The 11,932-nt window shown below is 60.9% G+C and overlaps 1 protein-coding gene and 4 non-coding genes across 5 annotated transcripts; all 5 read left to right on the forward strand.

Moving 5' to 3' along the window:
- The first annotated feature begins 331 nt into the window (after positions 1 to 331).
- Positions 332 to 403, forward strand: TRNAC-GCA (transfer RNA cysteine (anticodon GCA)). Its single transcript has one exon. It is a non-coding gene; the product is annotated as a tRNA-Cys (tRNA).
- Positions 404 to 738: 335 nt separating this feature from the next.
- On the forward strand, positions 739 to 810 carry TRNAC-GCA (transfer RNA cysteine (anticodon GCA)). Its single transcript has one exon. It is a non-coding gene; the product is annotated as a tRNA-Cys (tRNA).
- Positions 811 to 1,153: 343 nt separating this feature from the next.
- Positions 1,154 to 1,225, forward strand: TRNAC-GCA (transfer RNA cysteine (anticodon GCA)). The gene has a single exon. It is a non-coding gene; the product is annotated as a tRNA-Cys (tRNA).
- Positions 1,226 to 1,576: 351 nt separating this feature from the next.
- TRNAC-GCA (transfer RNA cysteine (anticodon GCA)) lies at positions 1,577 to 1,648 on the forward strand. Its single transcript has one exon. It is a non-coding gene; the product is annotated as a tRNA-Cys (tRNA).
- Positions 1,649 to 3,771: 2,123 nt separating this feature from the next.
- CWC25 (CWC25 spliceosome associated protein homolog) lies at positions 3,772 to 11,352 on the forward strand. Its single transcript, XM_054176809.1, has 10 exons — positions 3,772 to 3,821; positions 4,168 to 4,340; positions 4,914 to 5,150; positions 5,286 to 5,355; positions 6,602 to 6,729; positions 6,981 to 7,050; positions 8,133 to 8,302; positions 9,256 to 9,342; positions 9,895 to 10,056; positions 11,216 to 11,352. The coding sequence occupies exons 1-10, from the start codon at positions 3,804 to 3,806 to the stop codon at positions 11,328 to 11,330; spliced, it is 1,230 nt and encodes a 409-aa protein (XP_054032784.1). The 5' UTR covers positions 3,772 to 3,803; the 3' UTR covers positions 11,331 to 11,352.
- Positions 11,353 to 11,932: the final 580 nt, after the last annotated feature.

Raw genomic sequence — 11,932 nt, forward strand, 5'->3', positions numbered from 1 at the left:
GGGCTTTGGGGTGGAAGGGAGGTGGAGAGAGCTCCTTGGGGCTTGGGGTTTGTTGTGCACAGGGGCAGGTTGATTTCTGATCTGTCTTCAAGGTGCTGAGGCCCTGAGTGTAAGGGCAGCTGAGGAGCTGTGCCCTGTATCTGCACTTGTCCCTGATGTGATTCCCTGCAGCACTGATTTCCCCCCCCCAGTGATCATCTTTTATTCCCTGCACAGCCTGGGGCAGAGGGGCAGAGAGGCCTGGGAAGGGAATGAATCCAGTGAGTGGCTGCCAGAGCTTAGAGCCTGTCTCTGAATGTTTTCAGGGTGGCCTGGAGGAGGCCCTGAGCCAGGGGGTATAGCTCAGTGGTAGAGCATTTGACTGCAGATCAAGAGGTCCCTGGTTCAACTCCAGGTGCCCCCTCTTTTCTTCTGCTCCTCTCCTTTTCTGGGGGGCTTTGGGGTGGAAGGGAGGTGGAGAGAGCTCCTTGGGGCTTGTTGTGCAGAGGGTCAGGTTGTTTTGTGGTGTGGCTTCAGGGTGCTGAGTCCAAGGGAAGCAGAGGAGCTGAGCAGTGTGAGCAGCTGCTGAGTGCCTGTCCCTGTGAGGGGGTGCAGAAGCTTTCTGTCTGTCCCTCTTTTGTTGGAGAGCTGGAGGTGCAGAGGGAGCTGTGCTGCAGGGCCTGCAAGCAGTGCACACACAGCTTTGTGTCCCCCACCCAGAGAATGGTTTTGAGGTGGCCTTGAGGAGGTGCTGAGCCAGGGGGTATAGCTCAGTGGTAGAGCATTTGACTGCAGATCAAGAGGTCCCTGGTTCAACTCCAGGTGCCCCCTCTTTTCTTCTTCTGCTCCCCTTTTCTGGGGGGCTTTGGGGTGCCAGGAAGGTGGAGAGACCTCCCTGGGGCTTAGGGTTTGTTGTGTCCAGGGTCAGGTTGTTTTGTGGTGTGGCTTCAAGGTGCTGAGTCCAAGGGAAGCAGAGGAGCTGAGCAGTGTGAGCAGCTGCTGAGTGCCTGTCCCTGTGAGGGGGTGCAGCAGCTTTGTGTCTGTGACCTGTTTTGTTGGAGAGCTGGAGGTGCAGGGAGGGCCTGGCAATGCAAGGCCTGTGAGCAGTGGCCATAAGGCCTTGTGTCCTCCTCAAGGCAGTTGTAAGGTGTCCTTTGTGCAGGCCCTGGGCACAGGGGGTATAGCTCAGTGGTAGAGCATTTGACTGCAGATCAAGAGGTCCCTGGTTCAACTCCAGGTGCCCCCTCTTTTCTTCTGCTCCTCTCCTCTTTTTGGGGCCTTAGTGGTAGAAGGGAGGTGGAGAGAGCTCCTTGGGGCTTGGGGCTTGTTGTGCAAAGGGTCAGGTTGTTTTGTGGTGTGGCTTCAAGGTGCTGAGTCCCTGAGTGTAAGGGAAGCAGAGGAGCTGAGCAGTGTGAGCAGCTGCTGAGTGCCTGTCCCTGTGGGGGGGTGCAGAAGCTTTGTGTCTGTGACCTGTTTTGTTGGAGAGCTGGAGGTGCAGGGAGGGCCTGGCAATGCAAGGCCTGTGAGCAGTGGCCATAAGGCCTTGTGTCCTCCTCAAGGCAGTTGTAAGGTGTCCTCTGTGCAGGCCCTGGGCCCAGGGGGTATAGCTCAGTGGTAGAGCATTTGACTGCAGATCAAGAGGTCCCTGGTTCAACTCCAGGTGCCCCCTCTTTAGCTGCCTTTTTTATCCCCCCCCCACCCCTTTTCTTCTCCCACAATCTCCTCAGAGACTTTTTCAGCCTTCTGAGATCCTGGAGGCCACTGCTTGAGACTTGATTTCTGCCAAGCACCAAAGGAGACTTTGGACATCTTCCCTTCCCTTCCCCTCTCAGCCACACACAAATTCACCCCACAGAGGCAGCACTGCTGGCCTTGTTTTTCCTGTTTGCAGTAATTGCCACTAATTGAGGCAGGAAGGAGCTGGGTAATAATTGTCCTGCTAGAAGTGAGGATCTGGGCTGGAGCGAGGGAAGGAGGAGCTGGCTCAGTGTCCCTCTGGAAGTGAGGATCTGTGCTGGCAAGAGGCAGGAAGGGGCTGGCTCAGTGTCCCTCTGGAAGTGAGGATCTGTGCTGGGAAGAGGCAGGAAGGAGCTGGATCAATGTCCCTCTGGAAGTGAGGATCTGTGCTGGCAAGAGGCAGGAAGGGGCTGGATCAGTGTCCTGGAAGTGAGGATCTGTGCTGGCAAGAGGCAGGATGGGGCTGGATCAGTGTCCTGGAAGTGAGGATCTGTGCTGGGAAGAGGCAGGAAGGGGCTGGATCAGTGTCCTGGAAGTGAGGATCTGTGCTGGGAAGAGGCAGGAAGGGGCTGGATCAGTGTCCTGGAAGTGAGGATCTGTGCTGGGAAGAGGCAGGAAGGGGCTGGCTCAGTGTCCTGGAAGTGAGGATCTGTGCTGGCAAGAGGCAGGATGGGGCTGGATCAGTGTCCTGGAAGTGAGGATCTGTGCTGGGAAGAGGCAGGAAGGGGCTGGCTCAGTGTCCTGGAAGTGAGGATCTGTGCTGGCAAGAGGCAGGAAGGGGCTGGATCAGTGTCCTGGAAGTGAGGATCTGTGCTGGGAAGAGGCAGGAAGGGGCTGGCTCAGTGTCCTGGAAGTGAGGATCTGTGCTGGGAAGAGGCAGGAAGGGGCTGGCTCAGTGTCCCTCTGGAAGTGAGGCAGGAAGGAGCTGGCTCACTGCAGCTGGATGATTGTCCCCCTGCGAGTGAGGATCTCTGGAGTGACTTCTGAGGGGCGCTGGGGCAGCGGTGGCCGAACCAGGCTGTGCTGGCTGTGTTCCCCCCCCGGGGCTCGAACTCTCGGCCCGCAGCCCCACGGGCGGACGCCCTACCCCTGAGCCGCGCCTCCGCCGCGGGGCTGCCTGTGGGGGAGGGGGCGGGGGCCGGGAGGGGGGCGGGGGCTTGGAGGGAGGAAGTGGCTCAGGGGCAAGGCGCCCGGCTGGCAATGGGGAGGTCGAGGGTTCTAACCCCGCTCGGGGCCACTGCCGCGGGCAAGGAGACGCCGCAGGGCGCTGTGCCCGCAGCGGCCGGAGCCCGAGGAGCAGGCTGCGGGCAGGCAGCGCCCCGCGGCTCCTGCCCCGCGCAGCGTCCGGCTCCAACTCCCCAAGCCTGACTCCTGGCCCCCTGCTGCGGGAGCCGCCCCCAGCAGCCTCCCTGCGAGCTCAGATCTTCATCCCGGCGCCAGAGGCAAGCGCAGCGGCTGCTCGCCTCGCGGAACAGTGAGGACAGAGGCGCTTAGGCTGAAGAGCAGCCCGAAAACCACCGAGTCTGACCCCAACCCTGACGCTCCCTCCCGTGGGGCGATCCTGGGGCTCGTGGTCTGAGGTGGTCCCAAACCCACCCCACGTATCCCCCTGCCGCCCCGAGCTGTGCGCGGGGCCGTTCAGCTGACCAAGCTCCCCCTATTCCATACACCCCAAAGGCTGCAGCTGGGTGCGGCTGAGACCTCTGCTCCGCTGTCGCGCAGGGGCAGCCTGAGCCTGAGCTGCACCCCTCGGGGGTTCGGCCACCGATGCGGGCAAGGGACGGAAGGGACCTGCCGGCGGCGCCTGGGACAGCGCAGCCGCGGGGACCGGGAGAGCCCCGGGTGCTCCGCGCACCCGGAGAGGCTTCCAGCCTTCCCTTTTTCCCCTACCGAATAGCTCTGGGAGGCACCGGCTGCGCCCCGCTCTGCCCCGCCGCCTGCCGCGGCCATCTTGCCGGCTGCCCCCAGTGACGCACCGGAAGTGACGACTCCGAGCGGCGCCCGCAGCGGGGGTGACGCCGGCGCGCCCCGATGACGCACATCCGGTCCCCGGGAGCGGCGGGGGAAGCTCTGCGCCGACCGTCGCCATGGGTGGAGGCGACCTGGTGAGGAGGGCTTCGGGCCCGGGGAGGGTCAGGAGGGGCTGAGTGCGTCCCGCAGGGCTCCGGGCACCGCTCAGGGCTCGCCGGGCGGTGAGTGGCAGGCCCGGGGCGCGCGGGCTCGCCGGGGCCTGGGGCTCGTCCCCGCTTCTGACCGAGGGCGCGTCCGTCCCCGCGGGTCTCGGTGGGGCAGGAGCGGCCGCGTCTCCTTCTCCGGGTCGGGACCCGCGGGTGGAAGCGCAGCGGGCGATCGCGGCGTCGGGCGGGGTGGGGGGAAGGCCGGTGGGGACCCGAGAGGGTTGCTCGCTGGCGCTTCGTTAACGACCGCGCTCCGCGTCCCCGGCTCCTGCAGAACCTGAAGAAGAGCTGGCACCCCCAGACCCTGCGCAATGTGGAGAAGGTGTGGAAGGCCGAGCAGAAGCATGAGGCCGAGCGGAAGAAGATCGAGGAGCTGCAGCGGGAGCTGCAGGAGGAGCGGGCGCGGGAGGAGATGCAGCGGTACGCCGAGGACATGGGCACCGTCAGGTGAGCCGCTGCCGCCTCCCCTCGGGCTGCTCCTCGCCGCTCCTGGCCCGGCCCTGGCCACAGGTGCTGCGTGGTGAGGTGCTGCTGGTGTTCCTGCTGCCTCTCAGAGAGCTTTGGTTTAATGTGTCTGGGGATAAAACATTTTCCCTCCTCTTAGTGAGCGTTGAAGTGTGGCTTTTGGAGCCCCAGGCTGTGGCTTTTGGAGCCCCAGGCTGTGAGAAAGAAATTCTTGCCAGTGAGGGTGGGCAGACACTGGCACAGGTTGCTCAGGGGAGGCTGTGGCTACCCCCTGCCTGGAGGTGCTCAAGATCAGGCAGGATGAGGCCTTCAGCAGCCTGGGCTGGTGAAGTCTGTCCCTGCCCATGGCAGTGAGGTTGGAACTGGATGATCTTGAAGGTCTCATCCAACCCACCCCATTTTGGTCTGGGTGACAGGTTGGACTGGATGATCTTTGAGGTCTCCTTCAGCCTTCTTGATTCTGTGATTCTATTTCATGGCTCTTATGACCTCTTGGTGTCTTAAAACATCACTTCAGAGCCCTGCTTGGTGGGGGGGGGGTCTTGTTTGCAACAGGAAGAGAGAAGAGAAGCTGGAGTGGATGTACCAGGGGCCTGGAGGCATGGTGAACAGGGAGGAGTACCTCATGGGTCGCCCTGTGGACAAATACATCTTTGAGAAGATGGAAGAGAAGGAGGCAGGCTGCTCCAGTGAGACAGGGCTCCTGCCAGGCTCCATCTTTGCCAAGTCTGGTGCCAATTCTGTCCTGGATATGGCCAACAAGATCAGGGAGGATCCCCTGTTCATGATCAGGTACTGGAGGGGCAGCTGGGATCAGCAGTGGCTCCCTGGGTTGCTGCCTTTGATGGAAATGTTCTTTCCAGTTGTTTAAAACAAAGCCCCTGCATTTTCCTCTGGGTTTTTTTCCCCCTCCCTCTCCTCTCTCAGGAAGAAGGAGGAGGAGAAGAAGAGAGAGGTGCTGAACAACCCTGTGAAAATGAAGAAGATCAAAGCCCTGGTAGGTGGCTCCCAGGGCTGCTTCAAACACTCCAAGCACAGAAGATCCTGAGCCAAGGAGAGGGTCAGAGGTTCATTTGGTTTGGGGTCATCACAGCTTAATTGCTGTTAATTGCTTAGAATGGAGGCTGAGGGGGAAGGCTTCCTGCCTCTTCACTGCAAACCCAGGCTGGGTGAGAGCTGCCCTGGAGAGAAAGAGCCTTGGGGGTGCTGGGTGCTGAGCTGCTCCCCAGGAGCCAGCAGTGCCTCCTGCAGCCCTCAGGCAGCTGGGTGCTGGGCTGCAGCCAGAGCAGGGTGGGCAGAGGGCAGCAGAGGGGATCCTGCCCCTGGGCTCTGCTCTGCTCAGACCTCACCTCCAACCCTGCCTCCAGCTCTGCTGTCCCCAGCAGGAGAAGGACTCAGAGCTGCTGGAGAGAGCCCAGCGGAGGCCACAGAGATGAGCCCAGGGCTGGAGCAGCTCTGCTGTGAGCACAGGCTGAGGGAGCTGGGGCTGTGCAGCCTGCAGGGGAGAAGGCTCCAGGGGGAGCTCAGAGCTGCTGAAGGGATCCTGCAGGGAGGCTGCAGAGAGACTGCTGCTGAGGGGGGCTGGGGACAGCCCCAGGGGGAAGGGTTTGGAGCTGAGGCAGAGCAGGGTTGGAGTGGAGCTGAGGCAGAAGCTGCTCAGTGTGAGGCTGCTGAGGCTCTGGCCCAGGCTGCCCAGGGAGGCTGTGGCTGCCTCCTGCCTGGGGGTTCTCAGGGCCAGGCTGGATGAGGCCTTGAGCAGCTGATCCTGGCTGAGAGCTGCCCCTGGGCACAGCAGGGAGCTTGGAGCAGCTGAGCTCCTTCCCCAGTCTGAGCCATCCTGTGCTGCCCTGCCAGAGCAGAGAGCTTTTGCATCACTCTCTCAGCAGGAGTCCCTCTCCCTCTCCCTCTCCCTCTCCCTCTCCCTCTCCCTCTCCCTCTCCCTCTCCCTCTCCCTCTCCCTCTCCCTCTCCCTCTCCCTCTCCCTCTCCCTCTCCCTCTCCCTCTCCCTCTCCCTCTCCCTCTCCCTCTCCCTCTCCCTCTCCCTCTCCCTCTCCCTCTCCCTCTCCCTCTCCCTCTCCCTCTCCCTCTCCCTCTCCCTCTCCCTCTCCCCTCCTGAGCCAAGGCTCCCCCCCCCCGACTCCTACAGACAATCTTGTGCAGTGCTCCCCTTTGGCCTTGTGCCCCTGCAGGCTGCCTGCTGCCTGCCTGCTGCCTGCCTGCTGCAGTGATCTTTCTCTTCCCAGCTGCAAAACAGCTTAGAGAAAAAGGAGAAGAAGAAGAAGAAGGAGAAGAGGAAGAAGCACAAAAGGCATCGGCGGCGCAGCTCCAGCAGCGGCAGCCACAGCAGCCAGGAGGAGAGAGGCAAAGCTAAGTGAGCCTGGGAAGGGTTTTGCTGCCAGCCCACCACTCCTCCTGCTGAATTTGCCCTTTCCTGGCTTTTTTTTCCACTCCCCCCTGCCCCTCTCTGGGTTTTTATCTTCCCCAGGGGATGCTCTCAGCTCCCCTCAGTGTCCCTCCCCTGTGTTAGGATTCCCCTGCAGGAGGTCCTTGGGAGCTGAGGCTCTGGGGAGGGGAGTTTGTTGTCTCTGCTCTTTGAAAAGGCCTCTCCTGGTTCCTTTTCAGGTCCCAGAAGAGGGAGAGCAGTTCCTCCTGCAAAGCTGCTCCTTCCAGAGTCCCAGGATATGGGTTACAGGTAAGCAAGGGGGGGGTTGGGGCAGCTCTGAGAGCAGCTCTGTGAGCAGGAGGTGTCCTGAGCTAGGGGGAAGGAGCTTTGGCAGTTAGGTAGAAGACTTCTTCACTGGCTGGGAGAGGATGAGGAGGAGGGGGGTGGCAAAGTCACACCCAGCAGGGGCAGGGAGGGGATTCTGCCCCTCAGCTCAGCTGAGACCCTCCCTGCAGTGCTGGGGCAGCTCTGGAGCCCTCAGCACAGACAGGGACCTGGGGGAGCAGGGCCAGAGGAGGCCACAGCAGTGCTGGCAGGGCTGGAAGCCCTCTGCTGTGAGGCCAGGCTGGGAGAGTTGGCCTTGGGCAGCCTGGAGAGGAGAAGGCTCCAGGGAGACCTTCTGGTGGCCTTGCAGTGCTCCAAGGGGAGGTCAGAGAGCTGGGGACAGAGATTTGAGCAGGGGCTGCTGGGCCAGGCCAAGGGAGGATGGTTTGAACTCCAAGAGGGAGACTGAGAGTGGAGAGGAGGGAGAAATGTTTGCCCCTGAGGCTGGGGAGAGCCTGGCTCAGGTTGCTCACCCCTGGCACCAGCCCAGCTCAGGTGGTTTGGGGCTGTGAGCAGCCTGCTCTGCTTGGAGCTGTCCCTGCTGCCTGCAGGGGGCTTGCTCTAGGTGGCCTTCAAAGGCTCCTTCAGCCCAAACCATTCCATGGTAGTAAAGCTCCTGTTCAGCTTGGAGCCATCTGAGCCTTGGCACTCCAACCTGTTTGGGTCCTGGCTGGGACTTCCATCTGCTCTGCCTTCAGCTTTGTTCAGTTTCTCTTCAGAGTCACAGGGGAAGCTCTCAGGGGAGGTGACCCTGCCCAGGGTGTGGGGTTGGACCCAGATGGTCTTTAAGGTCCCTTCCAACCCAAACCATTTGAGGCTTCCACTCCTCTGCCCAGGTCCTCTCTTGGCTGTTCTTTGGGTTCTGTTTGCTGCCCCCCAGGCACAGCTGGGGCTCAGAGCAGTAAACACAAACCTCAAGCACACTCAACCTGCTCTGAGGTCCCCTCTGTGACCTTCCCCTGTTGCTGTGCCTCCTCCAAGAGCTGAGAGACCTTTTGGGATTGCAGGTGAGAGACTCTGAGCAGAGCCACAGGCCCAGGAGCCCTCCAGCTGCCAACCACAGGCACTGGGAGCGCTCCAGGAGCAGGTCCCCTTCTCCTCAGAGACACTCCAGCAAGAGGAGCTCAGAACAGGCTGCATGCAGGGGCTCAAGATCTCCTTCCAGACACAGCAAACAGTGAGTGTGGCCAATGCACAGCCCAGGGCTGCTGGGGAGGGCAGGGAGGGCATCCAGAAGGCTCTTGACAGGCTGGGGGAGTGGGGCAGTGCCAGCTGTGTGAGGCTCAACAAGTCAGAGGGCAGGGTCCTGCAGCTGGGTCAGGCCAAGCCCAGGCACAGATCCAGGCTGGGTGCAGAGTGGGCTGAGAGCAGCCCTGCAGAAAGAGCCTTGGGGGTGCTGGGTGCTGAGCAGCTCCCCAGGAGCCAGCAGTGCCTCCTGCAGCCCTCAGGCAGCTGGGTGCTGGGCTGCAGCCAGAGCAGGGTGGGCAGAGGGGATCCTGCCCTGCTCAGACCTCACCTCCAACCCTGCCTCCAGCTCTGCTGTCCCCAGCAGGAGAAGGACTCAGAGCTGCTGGAGAGAGCCCAGAGGAGGCCACAGACATGCTCCCAGGGCTGGAGCAGCTCTGCTGGGGGCTCAGGCTGAGGGAGCTGGGGCTGTGCAGCCTGCAGAGGAGAAGGCTCCAGGGGGAGCTCAGAGCTGCTGAAGGGATCCTGCAGGGAGGCTGCAGAGAGACTGCTGCTGAGGGGGTCTGGAGCCAGCCCCAGGGGGAAGGGTTTGGAGCTGAGGGTTAGAGTCGAGCTGAGGAAGAAGTTCTTCAGCAGGAAGCTGCTGAGAGGGAAATGGCCTCAAGTTGCAGCAGGGCAGGTTTGGCTTGGCCATGAGGAGCAATTTGTACCCCAAAAGGGTTGCCCAGGCCTGGCCCAGGCTGCCCTGGGCAGTGGGGGAGCCTCCAGCCCTGGAGGGGAGCTCAGCCCTCGGCAGCTGTGGTGCTGAGGGCCATGGCGTGGCGGTGCCCCGGGGCAGTGCTGGGTTCAGGCTTGGGCTTGATCATCTTGGAAGGTCTTTTCTAGCCCAAACCTTGCTGTGGGCTGAAGCTCAGCTCCTCCACTCAGAGCTTTGCTGGGTTCCAGGCACAGCAGCCGGGAGGAGAAGGGCAGAGCCAGGAGCCCTTCCCCCAGGAGGAGCCACCGGCGGCAGCACACCTCGGGGTACACCAGGTGAGCAAGGACCTCTCCCCCTGCTCTGGGCCTGCAAGCTGCCCTGGGGGGGAGTGGGAACCACCTGGCTGTCACCTGGGAACCCAACTTTGCTCTCTCAGCTGGAGCAGGTTGGATTCAGTGCCCAGCAAGCTGGGCAGGGAGGCCCCGGGGCGCTGAGTCTGCTCTTGGCTCCCAGCTTGGGCAGCTCCCCAGAGCCATCCCAGGTGGCTGCTGGGGCTCTGAGGGCACTGTGCAGGGGCAGTCACTGTCCCATGGGCTCTTCATGAAGAGCTTTCTCTTTAACCTGGCAGCTTGACAGCAGCATCCCAGCAGTCAGCTGAAGAGAAGGTGGTTGGGAGGAGGGAGAAGGCAGCCTCCAGCTGGGGCTGTGCTGAAGCAGAAGGTTCAGCTGGGTGCTTGAAAGCTTTGCTGCCTGGGCTGCCAAAGTCAAAAGCACCTCAAGGCTGCCCTCCCTTGGGGGCTTGGCACTGCTGGTGGAGAGTGGAAAGGCAGAAGGGTGGCAGCAGCAGGGCTGTGGCTCCTCAGCAGGGCTCTTTCCTACCCAAACAGAAAGATCTCCCCGGAGGAGCTGGAGAGGAAGCGCCAGGAGATGATGGAAAATGCCAAGTGGAGGGAGGAGGAGAGGGCAAACAACCTCAGAAAGCACCAAAAGCAGGAGGAGATGGAGAGGGAGCTGGAGAAACTCGACTCCAGGGATGGGAAGTTCTTCAAGTGAGTCTCTCCTGCTGCCTGCTTTTTCACTCAGGGCAAGCACAGGCCACAGCCTCTGAGGGGTGGTGCTCCAGGAGCTGTCCCTGCTGTGCTCTGCAGCAGAACTCAGGGCAGCTGCTGGTCCCAGTTCCTTGCCTCAACCCAGAAGGTTGTTATGGTGGTCCTGGACCTGGAAGCTGGTAGTCAGCTGGGTTTAGCCACCCTCTGGGAAGTCTTAGTCCTGTTTTACACACAGGTGTTGAAGGTTTAGGAGCCTGCAGTGGTTCCAAGCCTGCAAGGGAGGCTCTGCAGAGGGATCTGCTCAGGTTGGATGCATGAGCTGAGGCCAGTGGGCTGAGGGGAGGCCTCATTGCCCTCTGCAGCTGCCTGAGAGGAGGCTGGAATGAGGTGGGGATGGATCTCTTGTACCTAGCAGCAAGTGACAGTGAGGGGAAATGGCCTCAAGTTGCACCAGGCCAGGTTGAGGTTGGACATCAGAAGAAACTTCTGGACTGGAAGGGTTCCTAAAGCCTGGCCACAGGCTCCTGAGGGGAGGTGGTGGAAGCCTCATCCCTGGAGGTGTTGCAGGGAGGCAGAGGTGTGGGTGCTGAGGGCCAGGGTCGAGCCAGAGGCTGGTGGCACTGGAGGACCTGGAAGATCTTCTCCTACTGAAACCATTCTGGGCCCCCTGGGAGCCTGTGTCCCAAGAGCTTGAGGGCCTTGAGGCCTGGTGGGCACCAGAGCCATGTCCAGAGGGAGCTGTGGCTTTGGGCTCCCAGAGGAGCCCTGCCCTCTCCTCAGGAGCACACTGTGCCTCTCCCTCCTCTGCTGCAGGGGAAAGCAGGCACACACCCCCCTGGGACAGATGCTTTAGTAATTAAGTTGGTTCTATTTGGAGTCCTCTCCTCTTGGAGGAGCTGCTGAAAGGAAGCTTAAATGAGGCACCAAAAGCCCTTCCAAGCCAGGCTCAGAGGTGGTTTGATTCCCTCAGGGCAGGGGGGGGGATAGTGAAGGTGACCTTTGAGGGTCCCTTCCAAGGCTGTGCTCGGAGGAGGGCAACAATTTGCTGTTGCCCTGTGCTTGGGTGGAGAATGTGGGGGAGGGTGAAGGCAGCAGTGGTGCTGGTGTCTGGGAGGGGGTTTTGCTGATGTGTTGTCTCTCTGCCTCCACCCTCCTGCAGCCGTTTGAAGCTGGAGAGTGCCTCCTCCTCCACCCTGGAGGATCGAGTCAAGCGCAACATCCACTCCCTGCAGAGGACTCCTGCTGCCCTGGAGAGGAACTTCATGCAGAGATGAAACTGGGTCCCAGAAGTGGGGGTCTGGGACTTGGGTTTGTGGGGTTTTTTTGTATGATGGATTCTTGTTGCCCCCAAAGGTGAGAGATCTCCAGCCCCAGACCTGCTGCCTCTCCTCAGGAACACTCAGCCCTCCCCTAGGGAGCTGCTGGATTTCAGCTCATGCTAAGTTCTGGATGCTCCTGGCACTGGGAACTGTCTTGTGCTGGGTGTGACCTTTGCTGGAGAACTCCTGAGCCTTTGTATTCCATCTCTAACCTCTTGCCAGGTCTTTTCCTTCTCTCTCCACCTTCAGGGGTATCATGATTTGGGGTTTTGGGTGTATTAGCACCCAGATGATGCCTGGGGGGTGGCTGCTTTCTGCACTGGGCAGGTTGTCTGAGGTCTTTCTAGGACAGAATTGAGTTCCCTCATGTTTTGTTGGTGCCTGGAAATCAGAGCAGAACAAACTACCCTTGGGCTCTAATTCCATGGGAGGGGATAAAAAGCTACACAAGGAGCACCAAATCCTGCTCCACACTCGAGCTGTGGGTTTGGAGGGGTGATGTTAAGTCACACACACACAAAAAAAACCCTCTTCTTTGGTTGCTCCCAGATTTGAAG

This window comes from Dryobates pubescens, chromosome 36 (assembly GCF_014839835.1).
Source record: "Dryobates pubescens isolate bDryPub1 chromosome 36, bDryPub1.pri, whole genome shotgun sequence".
Classification (NCBI taxonomy): domain Eukaryota; kingdom Metazoa; phylum Chordata; class Aves; order Piciformes; family Picidae; genus Dryobates; species Dryobates pubescens.